Raw genomic sequence first — 18,978 nt, 5'->3', positions numbered from 1 at the left:
TTCTACAATGACAGCAAGGGGTTGAACAGTTTAGCAGCCGTTTCTAATCCTTGGTAGAATTTTGGGATGGGATTTTTCACCCTGGGGTGACATGAAAATTGGCAACTGAAGTGCAGCACTGTGTGATGGGGTGAACAGCTCAGTGTGTCTGGAGCAAGTCAGGAGAATTAAAGGCAGGAGAATTAAAGGCAGGAGAATTAAAGCCAGGGCACTAAGGGGAAAAAATGGAAGCAAGCCTATGGAGGAAATCCAGGGACTGAGCAGAGTCAAACAGAGGAGCTGCAAGTGCCAGATGCCAGTCCAGCCACAAAGGCCAACACCAGCCACCCAAAGAGCTGGAGCAGATGGGCTGGCAGGGCTGGAGCAGATGGGCTGGTGGAGCTGGGAGTGCTCTGGGCACAGCCAGGCAGCACCTGGCAAAGAGAAACAAAACCCCCTCCAAAACCTCCTCCCTGCCCCTCTGCCAGCTCCACGGGAGGCTGAGCAGGGCACTCAGCCATCCACTCGTGCCCAGCACATGCAGAGCCAGCACCACGTTGTGCCACCAGCGTTTGGGCTGAAAGTGCAACGGTTTAGGTGCAAACCACCTGTTCCTTGCAGGAGCAGAGCCCAGAAGTGCAGCAGTGAGTGCAGGTGTTCTTTGCTTTAGCAAGAACAGAAGCTTCAGTGAAGCTCACTGAACCTTTTCCTAGAACACAGCTCTCATCAAGGAGCCTCTAAACCACCACAGGCACTTAAAGAATAAACAAAGAGTGAGAGAAAAATTCGGGTTTGTTATGAGCCACAGCCTGAAGGGAACTACTGGAACCTAACAGAGCTGCCTGGATCAGAGCCTTCACCTGGGTTTTGGAAGTTCAGACACACCCCCAAGCTGGGAGGCACTCCAGGTTACCAGAGCTCTCCTTCACTGGCTGCAGAAAAATTATTCCAAGGGAATTTTAGCTGAGGTGCAAAGTCACTCCACTTCCTTCTTGCAGGTCTGTGCTCAGCTGGGGAACTCCGGGAGCTGCAATCATTTTAGGACTCCTGCCAGAACCAGCCAGACAAGTTCTACTTCCAGCTGCAGAGCTGCAGCTGAGCTGGGTCACAGCCCAAAATCTGCAAAGCTCAGTTCTGCCTTTAGCTCTGAGCAGGAGCATCAGGACACTGCTCCAGCAGCAACATCCGCAAAAAAAGATGGATTTGTCAGTGGTGGGGAGCAGCTCAAGGCACATGCACCAAACTGCAGCTCCAGGGTGAGGGAACACAGCAGAGTTCCAGGTGTGCAGCTTTTTCACTGCGTGCAAAAGGTACAGAGACCTCCAAACCCTTCTGTTTCATGCCCAGGTGTAGATAAACGTGACAAATCGTTTTCTGCAGCCTCAGCTGAGTTCACCTGGGCTCCTGCAGCCCAAATTTCACCCTACTTCCACACTGCAGGTGTTGTCAGGAAAGTCTTCTGCCAGGTGCGAATCTGTATCTGATGATGTGCAAGAAAGAAACTCAAATTGAAAGAATGATTTTTCTGATTTAATAGAAATAACCAACCAAAATGGGTTTCAAACAATGCTTTAAACTGAGCGAATACAACTTCTACAGCACATTCCAGAGCACTTAACAAGAAATATTTACAGGCAGCTAAAGTATTAAATAACCAAGGAAAGAAAAAATTCTGGTTTTTAATTACACACCAGCAAAATAACACAGGAGCAGAACAATTAGAAACTATAACTTCTTAAAAAAAAAGTTAAATAGGATGATTCAGATAATACAATATCACAGAAACAGCACTTGCTTGTTTTGAAGAATCATATTAAAAGATGAGCCAAGTTTATTATGTGCAAAATGAGCCAGTTCCAGCACTGGAAGCAGGAAATAATTGAAGAATCAAAGAACGCCATGATTTAACCCTTCCAGGAGAATGTTTACATGTAAAACAAGCTTTGCACTGCACAAATCTGTATAGGATTATTTACATGTGTCCTGGTGTCCTGAGCCTAAAAATCCCCCATTGCAGGTGGGCACAGATGTGCCAGGGGAGCTCACTCCACACTGAATCCTGCCAAAGTCCAGCTTACAAAATATTTCAGTACCTCTCATTGTAGAAATTCCATAAATCCTAAAGACAGAAGCCTCGAGCTGTGATTTCATTCAACAAAGAAAAGGCCAAAACTGCATTTCATACGTTTTATAGTCCACTTATAATAAAGATTCCCAAATTAACTACAATTTTGGAAAGCTGTTTCAATCCTGATACATTAGAAAGCACAGAAAGCAGGATCCCCATAAGCCAAGTGGAAGCAGATGGAAGAGTTACTGTACACACACTTTGAGAAGACAAAATAAATCACCATACCCAAGGATACAATCCATATGTGCCATCCAAGTAAACTGTGGCATTTACATTTTTATTTTAAAAAAGTACCTCCGTTATTTGCTCAAACATCTACTTCTTAAAAAAGATGGGACTTTCCCCAATTTTTAAAAATAAAATGCCACACTCTGTACTGTCAGGAACTGCTGCACACTTTGTTTTTAAAAGCTAGGCTCGGTGATTTGCATACAAACCTCCCTATAAAATCATTATCCAAAGGGAAGAATTCCCATCATGCTGACAGGCAGCTGACAAAGCAGTTTTATTGCTTTTTCCGAGGAAGAGAGTGAGAAAAACAAGGAAAAGCCAATTCCCACTACACCACACACATGGCTTCAAAACACTGCTGCAATAACCTAAACTTCTGCAGGTCAGCCAAAAACAGGTGATAAAACAGAAATTTGGGCTCATTTTAAGGACTTCTTGTCCAGTGGCTTGAAGAAATGTTTGATCCAGCATGAAGTGTGTGACAGTGAAGTGTCACAGTAGTGACATCCCACACAGAGGAACAACCTCTCCACTTAACTGAGCATTTCTGCTTGCAGAAGTTGGATAATAATTTTTTTGGATAATAACTCTGCCTTATTGTGTTTTAGGCCACTTAATCTCAGGGCACAGCTAAATAAAAGCCCTGAGCCCGTTTAGCTGTTGAATTCCCGCTAATCACCAGGAATTCCATGGCAGGACGGCTGCTGAGCTCATCCAGCAGCTCACACTGGGCACTTTGACTTCAAAAACAAATTGCCTTTTCCTTCTTTGGATCAACTTAAAACTTCAGGGGCAACAAAAAATTCTCAACCAAAATGGAGACATGAATTTCTGGGAGTATTTTAAACGAGAGCAGAGTTACACCAAGTGCCAGGCTCCTCCTGCCACCCCGTGGGATCACAACTTTACAGGATTTCCTGACGGAAGCTGTGCTCTGATTCCCCAGGTAGAATCACTCACACAGCGCACACCCAGCAGCTGGCACGGAGAAGATGCCCAGAGAATTAGCGGCTCATTAACACAAACCCAGTAATTTGCTCCTGAATGAGTTACAAACAGCGAGGCACCAAAAATTGTTTCCACTGAGCAAACCCTTCTCAGGTCTGTGATGAACATCCAGACTACAGGATCAGGGAATGGATTAGCAGAGCTTATCTACCCTTTCAAATTATTTCAAATAGAACTTTGCTGCTTTCAAAACAATCACTGAATTGCTGCTTTGGGAGCTCAAAAATTAAAGGGAAGAAGAAGAAGAGAATGTTTCGTTTCCTCGCATAAAAGAAACACTTGAGATTTCTTGCACACATTCAAAATTCCACATAATCCTACTGAGCACTGGGAACTGGATGGGAGGAGCAGTTCTGGAGGTTCAGTGGGGTCTGTGCAAGGGTCTGGGCTCAGCAGGGTCCAGCTCAGCTTCACTCCTGGTGTGCAGAAGCTGCTGAGCACGAGCTGGACAAGTTTTCCACCTGCAGTGAAGGGTTGGAGAGGCCACCTCAAAGGAGAGGCTGTCCCAAAACACTGGAAACTGCTCTGGGGTCTGGGTGGGGAGCAGAGGGTCCTGTTCCTGCAGCAGCTGGGGGGCACGAGCCTCTGTGGAGGGTTTTGGGCGAGTGCTGCCCACTGTGCTCTGCTGGGATCCCCCTGTGCTCCATCTGGGATCCCCCCGTGCCCATCCCGTGCTCTGGCTCAGCCCCAGGGTCTCTGCAGGATCCAATCCACGGCTGCTGCCCAGGGAGCAGCTCAAAAGGTGAGGCCTGAAGGTACCAGAAGCGCCATAAAAACAGGAGCCCCGAGTGAAGAGAGTTCACAGAATCTTATTTTCATGATAATTTTAATAATATTCCTTTTGCAAAATGAAGCTGAGAAACTAGAAATGCATAAATAGGCAATACACAGAGCCATGAAATGATCCCTTGTCACTACCAGTGTCCTATTCACACGTCAGCCTTTCCACGAGCAAAGTTGCTGCTCTTTGTCAATTTAATACGTTGAAGTGGAATTCCTTTTCCTTTCACATACAAACTGGTAAAAAATAGACTTAAAACAGCACTGTTAATGTCTGAGAAATGAAAAAAAACCCCAACCAGTTCGAGTTTGAAGTGTAACATTTGAGTAAAGTGAGCTGGGAGTTATGAACATCTTCAGTCCCCTCATTTATTGCAAGAGAGGGAGAATCCCAAGGTACACAGACCTGGTTCCTATAAAAGAAACCAAATCTGCAGTGATTTGCATAAAAACTGCTGAGAGCATTTCTCAATTTGATATTGTGCTAAAATACTTCTCTTTACCATGATGGTAAAGTGTGTACAGTGTCACAGGAATTGCTATGCTGAGTACACCAAAGCCCCAGGGATCTCCCACAGGATTGCTGGATCCACACAAATTATGGCAAATTGAGAGTCTGCCCTCTCGAGCTCATTGGTTACATGAATTCTTCAACTTCCTTTAACAAGATCAATATGAAGGCCAGAAATTGTATTTATTCTTTCTAGTACTGACTTGTGTCAGTAAAGAAAACAACTTCTCAAGCTGTAACTCCTTGTGATTCCGTGATTTCTAAGCAGGAATGCTGGGATGGAGGCAGTGCAAGGGAAGGCACTGCAGAGGTGCCTCAGGGGTTAGTGAGGGAATTGGGAAATTGTTCTGATTTCACTCTTTGACCAGAAACCACTCAAGGCCAAACCCTGTGCAAGTGCTTTGTTCAATGGATGGACAGGCAACCCAAACTCAGACTGATTCCAATCTTTCTGCACATTTCCCTCACAAGCTGCTTCTGAAGAAAGTTCTGAGAAGTACTCTAAGAAAAATAAGACAGAACCTCAAAATGAATGCAATGTTAGAAATAGCATATATTACAAATCTTTTCTTGATAGGAACAATCAATAAGAATACATATTAGCTTAAAAACAGTTCAGCAAATGTTGCTGATCTGCAAGAAATCTCAATTCACTATTTACAAATAAGACAAAGTGAATACAGGAAATTTTACACATTTGGTAGTTAATAGGTTATTGTTTGCCAAGTGGTCTATTAGAAACTGATATTTAGGAAGACTGGAAAAACACCCCAACCAGTTATTACCTCTTCAGTCTATATTTTAGGTACAGAAAACTAGAGAATGAATACTGGAGAGAACATTCTGCCTCGTCAGGGGGTCAGGGACAGATGACAACACTGAGACTTCTGCCATGGATGCCATTAAAATGTTCTGGGTACAGGACTTTAATAAAAACACCTTGTCCTACTGAAAGAGATTGTAGCCACGAGCTGAGCCTTTCATCTGCCAAAAACTCACATTCCTGCACTCACCAATTCAGAACAGTTTAATGATTTTTCTTTCTTTTTCCTTTTGCTATACATAAAATGGAGTAAAGAAAGCAAAATGTCAACAATTGGATCGACACAGAAGATCAGTTATTCACAATCCTGCTTCAATGAGATGATCAAAGCAATGACCAACACACACTTGAGTGGACACAGAGAGGGGATTTCAGGAGCTCTGCTCACAGTTTACACTGCAGTGTCATGCAAGATACAGTCACTGAACTGGTCCAGCCCTGCAGAACGTGTCACTACACAGTCTTATCTGTACATGGAACATCTCTGTCAAATCTGCTTCTCTTCAACATTCCTCCACCTCTGTCTGTGAGACCAGGATGAGTGTGTCCCCTCCATCAGGAAAAGAAAGAATATCGCAAGTAATCAAGGAAAAAAAAAAATACAAACCACCAAGAATTTACAATACAGTTTTTTTCCCCTTTTGATGCGAATGTTTTTCTGTACAAGTGTTGTTTGTTATCTAATACTGTTTAAAAAGCTATCAGCTTCTTCAAGATGGCCACTGTAGGCATGATAATATTCCAGGAACACTTAAATAACAGTTTTTACAATAAATTTTAGGTCCATATCATTAGATTACTTTATATGCACTGGTCTCTCATCTGATTTTAGGCGTTTTCTACGTGGTTGTATAAAATCTTCATCGGAGTCCTCAGTTATTTCACCATCATCCTCTTCCTGCTCAAATTCAGGCAAAGGCTGGAAGGTCCTGTCTGAGTAGATCTCTGTAAGTTTATCTTCAAAGTACAATGCAACTGCCTTCCCTGCCTGTGCTACTTCTGAATCAGCCTGTGGATGAAAGAAGACAGGAATATTCACCTGTTGGAAATGCACATCCCTTCACCAAGTGTGCATGGTCTGAAACGCTTACCTTCAAATTAATCTCTTGTGTTTCTGCATAAACTTGAACAACTCTCATCATCTAAAAAGGATACCAGAGTCAAAAAAAATGAAATTATAATCCTTTCTAAAGTTACGAGATCGCACAGGATTGGATGACTAAAGTCAGCCATAACAACAACACAGTTTGTTATGGTTTGTTAGCTTTAGTTCCCAAACTTAGGCAGCAGGTTTAAAACAGTCTTAGGTGGTAAATAAACCTTCAACAGAACACACAACTTTTGTACAAGTAAGTGGCTCCCAGCCATTTTCTACTCATGACTGCTTTCTTCATAATAAATTTGAGTTGCCTGGACATGATTGTGGGAAAGTCTCCTTTGGAGGGAAGTGCTCCAGGAGATTGCTTTCCTGGGGATTACCCCACTTGGATTTCTACTTTGGAAAAGCATTTGGCTTAGAGGCACTCGACATGATGCTGCTGTGAGAGGTCAGAGTGACTCAACTTTTGCCATGAGCCAGGCAAGCTGAAACGCATTTTTTCTTTTTTTAAAAAAATAAGGAAAAAATCAGCACATCCCTCAATCCTTCCTCCTTTGTTTTACTCTGGTCTCTAAGAGCTGCAGCATGTTTCCCTCCACAGTGGACGCTTCATTAATTCCCTTGATTGAGAAGTTCACACAATTACAACTCCTTCCCCAGTGCTCATGAACCTCCCCTAATGCAGGGACATAAAGGAGTCAGGGCTGTCAAAGTCCCAAATGCTTGTGAGCACTTCCAGCATCACATTATTAACCCTGATTTCTCCTAGTGAGGTTTTAATTGTAGCTTTGTGCAGTTCCTTCAGTTTCCTTCTGCACAGGGCCAGAAATGCAGCCCAAACACTGCAAGTTCAGGTTGCATTTTACAGAGAAATAAGACACATTGGCTGGTTTACACATTTCTAAGGTCAGAAGAAAGCCACTCCCTGTGATGCCTTTTGTCATCCTTGCTTTAAAGCATCTCAGAGATCAGGAACCCTCTTAGCTCCTGCTCTGTTTCAGCACATTATGATCTTTTTTTTTTTTGATATTCAGATTATTTTTTCCATTGCTCCACTAACAGTAACACTCAGGTCATTTATCTGCCCACGTCACATTTCACATGTAAGGGATATTTCATTATCAGATGGGATCATTGCAAAATCAGTAAAAAATACGACCCCATAGCCAAGTTATCCACTGGAAACTGGTTTTTGTGAGACCCCCACTACCCAGGAGTTAAAGCAGGAAGGTTAATAAAAGCCACAATGGCCACAAAGCTTTGCTGGATTCAGCCTGTGTGAGGTACTAAAACCAGAATTATCTTCAGAAAGGCATTTCTCCTCAGTAGAGGAAGTTTCTCATCAGATTCTACTCATTCCATGAGTGTAAAATAATCACCTGGGCAGCTTGAGACACTATTAAGGACTCTTTGGTTGTCTTTATGGCACTTCCTAAGCACTTCTACAATCAATTCAATGCACAGTAACCAGGTCACCCTGCTCCTCACTCACAGACACCACTGAATGCATTTTTAGAAGTTCCCTCTGTTCTCCCAATTTAGCTAAAAATGAGACGTTATTCTGCAATTGCCTTGAGTTTTATTTGGTTTTCCAGTGTCTGATTCAGCATCTGCTCCAAAAGCAGAAGTTACAGCTGGAAGCAGAGCCTTTCACTGGAGAAGCTGCACAACCAGGTTGAAATAAATCTTCATCTAAAATGATAAATGGTGTTGAGATTGGAAGTTAACATACTTCATTAAACCTTTCACAGTTCTTGAAGATCAACCGGACATCAGCCACGAAGTCCTCGGGGGTCTGGTAGTGCTGGGAATGCTTCTTCTGCAGTTTCTTCTTCACCGTGGATAAATCCATTGGTTTCTTTATAATTTTATAATAGTTTGGTATCTGTAAAAAACCAACAGTGATTTATCACTGAATGGACAGAGTTCACAGCTGAATTTCTACACTGAAGGTATCAATCCCTTAATCTCATCACACAATTCAGGCATGTTCAGCAAAGCAGAACAATTTCCTTTCCTCAAGCTGTTTAAAAAGTTCTTTATAAAGGTATGGAGTGACAGGACAAGGAGGACTGGTTTTAAATTGAAGGAGGGTAGATTTAGATAGGATATTGGGGAGAAATCCTTCCCTGTCAGGGTGGGCAGGCCCTGGCACAGGGTGCCCAGAGCAGCTGTGGCTGCCCCTGGATCCCTGGCAGTGCCCAAGGCCAGGTTGGACGGGGCTTGGAGCAACCTGGGACAGTGGGAGGTGTCCCTGCCCATGGCAGGGGTGGAACTGGATGGGCTTTAAGGTCCTTTCCAACCCAAACCACTCTGGAACTCTGGGATTCTCTCTAACCTGCAGTGTCTCTCACAGCACACCAAACCTTTTCACTACAGTTACTTCTTTTACAGCTGAAAGCAGAAGAGTCAAAGCAGTTTCTTCCCTCCCTCTCATTCCAAAGTTTGTCCAAAAAGAAACAAAAAGCCCTCCTACAGTATTTTGAGTTTCATGGGTGTCCTGAGACATCTTGTTCCAATTCAATAACTGCTAATTGGAAGTATTTTTAAATATCTGGTTTTGAGACTGGGAGTGAAGCATCTGCCTGGAGAAGCTCCAGGATCAGCTGCTTTCCCTCTCAGACCCATGAAATGCTGGATGGCTGCCAGAACTTTTAGACTGATCAAGGGAGATGTGCTTCTAGTGAAAGCAGTCAGTTCCTTCCCAAATTCAGCTCCAGACTCTCAGGGACGTTATACCAAATATAAATCACACGCTGCTTTTCAGGAGACTCACCGAGGCTGGGACTGGCTCTTGGAACTCAATGCTCAGCTCGTGGCAGTACAGGTAAAGCAGGAGGCGTTCACATTTCTTATAAAGGAATAAACAAGGTCAGATTAATACTCTTAATTTATCCCTAGCCCAGAAATTCATATCCCCCTGCTTTAAATAGGCTTGTACTTTAACAGCTTAGTACTAGAAAATTTAAATGCAACCCCCTCAACTTAATTTAAAAAGGTAAAGTTCTTAGGAGGGCAGGGTTGAGAGGCAGAACCCCTTTTACTGTTCACAAATTTCCTCTTTGTTTTCTCCCTCCTAACCAAAAGCCTAGGGCTAAAGTCAAGCATGGAGAGATATGCTAATATACTGCAAATTAAAAAATAAAATACCAACTACAACCACTTTTACTGATTTTGTCCAATCACAACCACATGGAACAGGAAAGGACTGAGCTGCAGACTTTTCTCTTCCCCACAAGACAAAATTGAACAATCTGAAAGCAAAGCCAGAGTGTTTCTACCAATTCCCTGTTGAAATATTTTTCTTTGCTTTTCTTGTAATTCCTTTAGAGGAATTTGATTCAATAATACTCTTAACACTACGCAGAGGCTGACTGATAAAGCTAAAATTAATTCAGATTGTCAAGGTCATTCCAATTCCCCAGGAATGCACCTGAATACTCCCAGCACCTCTCACAGAATGCACTTAAACACACCAAACTCACAAAACTATTTTATGAAGGTGACATCGATGCTAAATGCAAAGGACTTTTAATTCAGTGCACGTTAAATGATGCCTTTAAATACAGAATATGTGTTAATGCTAAATTTTAGCTACTAAGTGATGACAGTCCCAATGCACTGGGGCACTCCCACAGTCACCAACACCTGCAGATATGGCCACAGCAGGAAAAATCTCATTAATCATTTTGGGTTGTTTTGCAAAGCCATAACTACATTTAATTTGCCTCAGCCAAAGCAAAACCATCTCCAGACATTGGAGGGTAGCTGATGTGAGAAAGTACTTTTTCCTGGGAAGCAGATTCCTGCAGGTTTGAGACCCACCCTTTGGTCCACAGGACTCAGGCCTTGTGCTGTCTTCCCCTTCTTGCTGTGCTGGGAATTGTCACAATCATATTCTACTTCAGGTTTGCTCAGGTCTCTGCAGAATGTACATATCCACTCCCCACTAAAGAGAAAACCACAATTATTCCAGACATCCAGGGATAAATTCTCATCAGTGATGGCTACAAAGAGCTTTTACTCACTCTTACACATTCACATTCTACCACAGTAAAGACCTGGATACAAAAAGCTAAGGAATAACTCTTAATGCTCCCAACAACTCTGCCAGTCAAGGCCATTTTTCCTGCCCTCAGATCATGTTTTAATACTTTATAACACCTTTTTCACCTTGCCTTAAAACAAACTTTACACAACAGAATCACATTGTGAGACTTCACACAAACAGATAAACAGAACGGGATTCTGTTATCAGATAAACACTAACCAGCTACACACAAACAATTTAGGCAAGGCCTTGAAAATGTCATATTTTTGTACTTGAAGGAATCACCCAGAACGAGCTGATTTTGGAAGAAACACCAGTTTGGGTTCCATCCACAATCTCAGCCCACACCGCACCGCCGCAGCCGGTACCTGGGGAAGCTGAGGAGTGTTGGGACGTGGCAGGTGAGGTGGAACACCTTGGGGCACTTCTCACAGCACAGCAGGTCCCCCCCGTTCTGGCACACAGCACACCAGTCCTCGTTGGGGTCGTCATCCTTGTTGCTCCCTTCTCCCCCCACTCGAGCTGAGCGGTGCATGAGGCTCCGCACGGGCGATTTCCCGTTCACCAGGCTGTGCCCAGACTGTTTGCAGCTCTCACTCAGATCTGCTGGCTCTGTCTTCACATGGTTTTCCAGGCTTCCCAACGCCTCCAGTTCACTCTCCAGGTGTAAGTTAGTGGACAGTGGTGGTGTCAAGCTGCTCTCAGGGCTGCTGAGCTGGAGTGGAAGTAGCACACAGAAAATCAGAGTCGATTTTACACCAGCATCTTTCTGCTTGTGCTGGAATTCAAAAGCCTCCCACCATTCAGATACCATACTCATATCCCAAAAACAACAGGAAATCATTAGGAAGAGCTGAGTTGCATACAGTATTGAAAACTACTTTTTCACATGTCCTTTCTTTGAAGAACACACTCATTTCTTCTGATGTAATGAACCAAACACACTGGTAAGTTATTAAAAGCTGTTAATGACAACTTCATTGTCATTAGGAAAAATCCTCAACTCCACCACCCTGTACCCAATCCTGTTCAATCAAGCATAGCTGGGAAACACTGAAAAATATTCATTTGCTAATTATTTGATTTATACATTGGCCTAAGAACTTTTGACTGACTGGAGGATTTCTGAATGCAATTACCTCAGTGGGAATGTCCATTATCAATGGGTGACTCACAGCTTTTATTAATTAGGGATTAAAAGCAGCAAATACACTGTATTACACTTCATTTTAATAATTAACAATAAAATTTACATTACAGACCACCCTGTGCCTGGCAGAACATTGCCAGGGAGAAAATACCTCCTAGAATGAAACTTTAGAGTAAAATTGCTTTTTTTTTCTCTTTCCAAATTCTTAAACATGCTGCCAGGAAAACCACAACACACTGGGCATAAACTAACTTTACCATGCAAGCACTCCTTCTGCCATCCTCTGTTTTTTCCTGCTTTACTGTTCCTGAGAAACTGCAGATCTCTTCCTCTGTGCCTGGTTCTTGCTTTACTTTCACTTGGTCAGCCTTGAAGTTGATGCCAGTTTTGTCAGCAGTTCTCCCCGAGGAGCCACAGCTGGAAAGACATCAGCACATAAATAAGAGGATAAATCATCAGGGCAGAGAAATTCAGGTAACTCTTTCCCAAATGAAAGACAAAGGGTGTCAGAGCATTTACAACAGCTCCAGTTTACAAGACAGAGGAGAATCATAGTGCAGGAAAAGAAATTAAAAATATAAATCTTCATGTAAGCATTCTTCCATTCCTGGGTCACAGTTATGTCAAAGCACAATGTGCCAATTGCCAGTTCTGTTTCTGAATTCTTCATGTCTGATCTTTTTTAGCCTGACAGTGTTAATGTGACACTCACCTTCCTCTGCTGCCTGTGCTGGAGGTGCTGGGGGGCCTCACAGGAGTGTGGGAGTTGGATAAACCTGCAATGAAGCAGCACAGAAACTGATTTGGTACAAGATTACATTCACTGACTAGTGCTGAGTAACCCCAGAAGTGCTGCAGGAGTATCCCAATTTAGTAAGTCACCTAAGTCAGCTGTTCTCTTGGTCTTTTGATCACAACAAAGTCTAGCACATCACATTTAATAAAAAAGTCACAACACACGGTTCTTGGAATCCCAGTAATTATTTCACCTCATCCAAACCGTGCTAAAGCCTTCAGCCCATTACATCCTCAAATTTTATGCACTGAGAACCACCAACAAAGTCAAAAAAGCAGCCTCTGCATGGTTTACATGCAGGTTTTGAGAAATACAGGAAGCCCCACTGCTGCACCCATTCATCCACAGGATCTTAAAAGTCCTGAGGAGAAAACCAAGAGAAACATCAAGTCCCAGAATGGTTTGGGTGGGAAGGGACATTGAAGATCATCCAGTGCCACCCCTGCCATGGGCAGGGACACCTCCCACTGTCCCAGGGTGCTCCCAGCCCCATCCAACCTGGCCTTGGACACTGCCAGGGATCCAGGGGCAGCCACAGCTGCTCTGGGCACCCTGTGCCAGGGCCTCCCCACCCTCACAGGGAAGGATTTCTTCCTATTGACTGAAATATCTTCTCACTTACAGAAATAGACATTTTCAATGTTTAAATAACTCAAAATTAGGAAATTAGGTACTGGTGACTTAATTTGTTCACATGCATAAGGAAAGCTCTACCATTAATTGGTTATACTGAGAATGAGCCTGACAGTGTCTCTACATGGATCTGGAACACTGCATTGTTGTGCTGGCAGTTTATTACTATAAAGACATTTCTGAAGGAGGGTAAAATTTAAATTTCCAGAAGAATCTATTTCCGAGCAAAACAAGTTTTCAATAAAACATCACTTCCCTTCTGGCAGGAAATGCTAGGCAATTGTTTTCAACTTAAATACCAGAAATACCCATCACTTTCTGGAATCTCTAGAAAAACCCCTCAGATTTACCTGATGACCCTGGAGATAGAGCTGAAGGTCCTGGGGAGGGATTCATGGTGCTTGTAGGCTGTGGGGGGAGGTGGCTGCCTGTGATGTATCTACTTAGCAGATTATCTAAACTACTGGAACCAGCATCTTCCAGCTAAGAAGGAAAAACAAAAATCTGAGTCAGAGAGGTCTAATTCAACTTTTGTAACAGCTCCACACCTTCAAATTGTGATCAGTATCTTTACTGGAATTGTTCACTCTCCCTTCAAAGATTCAGGACATCAGCAAATATTTTTATCAGTTCCATACAGAGATCAGGCCTTCAAACCAGGAACTTCAAGTAACATTTTTCAAAAGCTCCTAAATCTGAGTTTTTCCAGCATGGTCCTAGGCTGCACTTACTCAAGGTCATTGCAAACTTTCTGGCTCCCAGCTGCTCAGTGTGTCAGCCACACACATGGTGTTACTCATGAACTACCAGATTACTGAGGTTGCAAAAGTTATTCCATAATTAAGATATTAAGGGAAGCCATAATCTTGTTTTTCCTTAATGTGATGGGAAATCTGCCACTCACTTTCCACACAGATTTTAGTACCTGTTAAACCCAAGGAAACAGGGACCCTGCTGCCTAAAGCCATGAACTGCAAGAACAGAACTGCAATAACGTGTTTGAAACGCACTGCATTCCAAGTGGGTTTTTGTAGATGCTGAGGAGGCTGGCAGAGAAAAAATTCTCCACTTTTTACTGTCTCATGAGAAAGTCTCTGTTCTCACACAAGCCAGCTGTCTGATGGTTTGCTGGCTGGTAAACATGTGCAGGTGCAGGGCTGTTGTGAGAACGTAGTAGAATTGTTTTAGTTTACTGGAAATAATATTTTGAAATGGGTGGTTATATCTCCTAGCCTATCACCTTGGTAGGTGGTTGACCGATGGGCCAATCATGTAATTTCTCTTTTGTGATCCATGCTATAAAAAGATGGGTTTTTGGCATTAAAAGGTGGGCTTCAACCATACTTCTCTGACCTGAATCGATGTCGTTTTGCGCCGTCCCTGCGTGCAACAGCAGCAGTTTTAATGACTGTGCCAGCAGCATGAAGGACTGACACTTCCTATCCACTAAATCCAACTAATCCATGACAGCTATTACAGGAACAGGTATAAAAAAAAGTATCTGAACAGAATTCTGCATTTTCAGTGCACCTGGAAATTGCATGGTAATGCTTTGGACTATCCCACAATTTCTAACTTGGTGTCTGATGAGCTTCACACACTCACAGCTGAATCAGCCACAACCACTCACACTCCCTTTGGTGTTTTGTTCTAAAGCCTCAGCACTGCAGATTGCTCACACTGAGATGGGATTCCTCCTTCCCCACCATTCTCACATCAGCATATGACCTGCAGCCTCCTGAGAACACTGAACATACAAGCCCTGAACACTTAAGAGTTGCAAAGTTGCAGCTGCTATTCCAGCAGACCATCTTGGATGAAATTTACTTGTGTTTCCTGTATCATGACCAAAACTGTATTTTACACAGGCATTTCAATGCAAAGGTTCTGTTCTCAGGATGAAGCCATCATCCTCCTCCCCTTCCAAACACTCCTGCAGTTTTAAATTACTTTTATTTTCTTTGCTTCCATGTGTACATTAAATTGTGCTTTTCACGTCTCCAAATGAGCTCGACTTCAAAATCTACCTCAGCTTGTGTCCCCTCTCTGTGGGACTAATGGGACATGTCCCCTCTGTGCTTCCCGTTTCTTCTAGGAACATCAGAGAGAAACTCCAGGCAATTTTAACCCTGAATAAATCACCATTCAGGGCACTCAAAATACATCATTTTTAATTATTCCACTGATACCTTCTCCTAGGATGGTCTTGTGGAAGAAAGGAAGTGATCACAGTACTTAAAGTCTCAATTTTACTATAGGACACGTATTAAATACTGATTAATCTAAAGGTTAACAGGTGGAGCAGCTCAGGCCTATATGGAGAAAACAGTTGTATGCCTAAGAGAAGAGCTGAAGACTTTCAATTCTCCAACTTTAAACGATAATCCCACCATTCCTCAGAGGTGCTTCTGGCACCAAAAAAAAAAAAACAACCCACCGAGAAAGGGAAGCAGACTGACCTGGATGGGAGGGATGTCTGGCAGGGAGGGCAGGTTCTCCGGGTTGGTGACGGACGGGATGAGCTCGATGGCCGACACGGACGGGCTGGTGGGGCCGCGGTTGGCGCTGGCCATGGTGGCCGTGGTGGGGCTGGTGGGGTTGATGGTGGTGTTGTGCACGGAAACCACCGGGAAGGGCCCCGCGTGGCCGGGGTTGGAGTGCTGGGGAGACAGAGACACCAGGCTGGGTCACAGGGCCGGGCAGCACAGCTCACACTGCAACACTGCCCTGGGGAGAGACCTCAACCCAAGCGGGGCAAAACACACACTCACAGCTATCCCAGCACCTGCCAGCACTGAGGGCAGAGCAGCTGCTACTCTTCTTCACTTGGAAAGGAAAAAATACTTTATGTGGCTAGGTATTAAACAGACAGCGCTTCTTGCACCAAATTGTTTCGTATATAGTTGTATTTTCTTAAAGCAATTCCTTCCTCCAAAGATAGCTTTAGAGTTTACATGTCTGTCTAATTTTTTTTTTAAGATAAAAGGAACTGTTTCGAGTAATATAAAGTCACTTTTGGTATTTCAGTCATGTTAATGTTCATTGTCAAGGATTTTTATTCTTAATGGCACGCAGAGCTCTGCATCCATGCTTCAGGTGTGAATTTAAACACTTCAGCAGTTGATTCAATCAAAACCCCTCAACTACATCACTTTGAACTTCACTACTCCTCACTATTCTCTAATAAACCTCTGAATATTCTTTTCAGCTGAATGCCACTGAAAAGTGCAAAAGGGAACGTTTTGCTTCCCAGAACTAAACTGCAATACAAACATTAGATTTCATTTTCACCCCTAAGGTTTGAATTTCCTTACGTTCAGCAAAACTGTCACAGCACAGTAATGCAACATGGAATAGAAGCATATAAATGTGTGTAGCTGTGAGCTACAGGGGAACAGATAAACACATTTACAGCTGGAGGTACCATCTACTGGAATGAAAGTCTGGCACAATGGCACAAATGAAGCGTGTACACAGGATATACTTGTCTTTGAAGGTGAGGTTGCATCATGGAGTATTGAGGTCCATTGTGGCGTGGGATTCCTGGTATACGAGCAGCATTCTGAGCCATTCTCATCTGATGTGCTTGGAAAGCCCCACAGTTCATGTTACCCCTCTGCATGGTCTGCATGCTGATCAACCTGGGAGGCTGCAAGGGTTTGTGTTTTTTAAAATTTGTGCTTTTAACATGGAGAAAAGAAGCCCATCTCTTTCCACAGTAGTAGTAACATAACATCAAGCAAAGCCAATAGCTGTCACATTAAAGTATCTCAAATCTCAAAAGATTTTAGTTTATAAATTGCTTTGCAAGTTTAGATTTGACAGGGCAATTTTAAATCTCAGTGTTATGGTAGAAGGTGAAATAAGAACATGTAAGGGACTCACCTGCTGCTGCAGGACTTGGGGGCTGCTCTGCCTGGGCACGGATGCAGATGGCTGGGCCATCCTCATCTGCTGCAGCTGCTGGTGTTTTTGGGCATACACTTGCTGCTGCATGTGCTGGAGTCGAAGCTGGGCCAGATTGATTTGTCCTGGAGCTTTGTTGATGTGGTTTGTTCCTGGAGGAGTCTGCCCAACCACTACATTGGGAGTATAACTAGGGGTTGGTTTATTTTCAATGACCAGGTTACCTAAAAAAACCCAAAAGAACCAATCAACAGTTAGATCTCATCATCCTCCAAAGGTTGGTATTTGTGGAATATTCGGATGTTTCTAATGCAGCTTCCTCACAGCAATTTTAGCTTGAAATTTCCTCTGTAAGTCTTCAATAACCATACATGAGTAAAGCAAAAAGAGAACTCAGACTACAAGAACTAACCACAAAATTAAAACCATGATCTGTGAGGGAAGAGTGAAAGAACTGGAACTGCACATCCTAAAAGCCACAACAGACAGGAATTACTTCTCTGTGTTCACAAGAAATGGACAAAATGAGAAATAAAACAAAAAACAAACATGTTGAGCATAAAGTTTCTATGCCTAAAGAAGCAAAGCCTGGAAAGAGATATGTGGAGGACAGTGGAGAGTGTCCCACCACTGAGTGACATAGAACAGGTTCTACAAACATGACACAAAACACTGCTACAAGCAAGGCCTGTCCTGCTCCAACGTGATGGACCATGCTGCCTCTCTAGATAACTCCTGTCCTATTTTTATGTGGAAAAGGCAAAATGTTGATTTTTGACTGTGAATGTGTAAATGTGTACTCATTGGAATCTGCATGTCCCTTTTTATTAAGGTTGAGAGTTTCCTTTCTGTGTCCTGTCTGTCCCAGAGAATAAACATCCCTGACTGAAGATGGGAACACCCCAAGCTGGATGGTGGACTCAGAGCAAGAAGCGAGTACACACAAAAGCTGGTATTTTAATCAGATTTTCTATGAGATTTTTATCCAACAGAGAAGTTCACAAATTAAGCAGGTGCTACCAGGTACCTCTGTCTCACTGGGCTCTCCCCTCTTCTCTCATTCAAAACCTGTACTTTGCAAAGTCTGAGTGATTATATTTAATATACTGGAAATGGCACAGGGTGCCCAGTGAAGCTGTGGCTGCCCCAGCCCTGCAAGTGTCCCAGGCCAGGTTGGATGGGGTTTGGAGCAGCCTGGCATAGTGGAAGGTGTCCCTGTCCATGGCAGGGGATGGAACAGAATGAGCTTTAAGATCCCTTTCAACCCAAACCACTCTAATTCTGCGATTAGGGCCATTCCTAGAACCACTCCCCTGGAAAACAATATTCATTTAGAGAAAGCTTTGCTAATAGAAAGAACAGAGAAGATAAGGAGAAGAATCAGGACTGGATGGGTTATGTCAAGAGAGTTTTTGTCTCCTGCATTAAGGGAGGTACTGCACTGCACTCACTCCTGCTGGATGAACACCCCCAATTCAACAGTTTTTCCAGTGTCACAGAATAAACAAACAGAGTTTTCTCACCCAAATTGACGACGTTCTTAGCCCAGAAGGTGGGGTCACAATGGAAGCGGATCGCTCCGTTGGCAGCTGGGACAGGATCGCATCGCGCCTTCAGAATGTGCCGTAGCTGGAATGTTATCTGAGAGAAAACAAAAACACTCTGTTGATGACAAAGAAATAAAGAATGAGAAATGAGAAGTGTGCAGAAACGACAAGAGTTCAGCCTGTGGAACACCAACAAGGACTGGCAACAGCAAGTTTGGTTCACAGCCTGGGAACTTCTCAATTCAGCAGGAAAATCCCACGTTGTACAGCTTCTTTACTCTGAGGATTCCAGAGCTGCACTGTTACACCACAACACTGCTGCAATGACTCCAG

General features: G+C 43.3%; 1 protein-coding gene across 2 annotated transcripts in view; it reads right to left on the bottom strand.

The window, feature by feature from the left end:
• Window positions 1-1,623: 1,623 nt before the first annotated feature.
• The window catches only part of TRIM33 (tripartite motif containing 33), a gene marked incomplete at its 5' end in the record, with an annotated part of 39,419 nt that continues 22,064 nt past the window's right edge, over window positions 1,624-18,978 (bottom strand). The window contains 13 exons of one of the 2 annotated variants that reach the window (XM_082296138.1): window positions 1,624-6,472; window positions 6,555-6,605; window positions 8,295-8,447; window positions 9,339-9,413; window positions 10,388-10,511; window positions 10,982-11,328; window positions 12,021-12,180; window positions 12,476-12,539; window positions 13,543-13,675; window positions 15,652-15,852; window positions 16,677-16,841; window positions 17,078-17,322; window positions 18,622-18,739. In XM_082296138.1, coding sequence (XP_082152264.1) covers window positions 6,260-6,472; window positions 6,555-6,605; window positions 8,295-8,447; window positions 9,339-9,413; window positions 10,388-10,511; window positions 10,982-11,328; window positions 12,021-12,180; window positions 12,476-12,539; window positions 13,543-13,675; window positions 15,652-15,852; window positions 16,677-16,841; window positions 17,078-17,322; window positions 18,622-18,739 — 2,049 coding nt within the window. In that variant the 3' untranslated portion in view covers window positions 1,624-6,259. The remainder of the gene's footprint in view (window positions 6,473-6,554; window positions 6,606-8,294; window positions 8,448-9,338; window positions 9,414-10,387; window positions 10,512-10,981; window positions 11,329-12,020; window positions 12,181-12,475; window positions 12,540-13,542; window positions 13,676-15,651; window positions 15,853-16,676; window positions 16,842-17,077; window positions 17,323-18,621; window positions 18,740-18,978) is intronic. The other variant, XM_082296139.1, reaches the window with a different exon arrangement.

The sequence above is a fragment of the Coloeus monedula genome (assembly GCF_965178545.1).
Source record: "Coloeus monedula genome assembly, chromosome: 23".
In the NCBI taxonomy this organism is placed as follows: domain Eukaryota; kingdom Metazoa; phylum Chordata; class Aves; order Passeriformes; family Corvidae; genus Coloeus; species Coloeus monedula.
The sequence above is the reverse complement of the archived record's forward strand: the minus strand, read 5'-3'. Positions and strand labels throughout refer to the sequence as shown.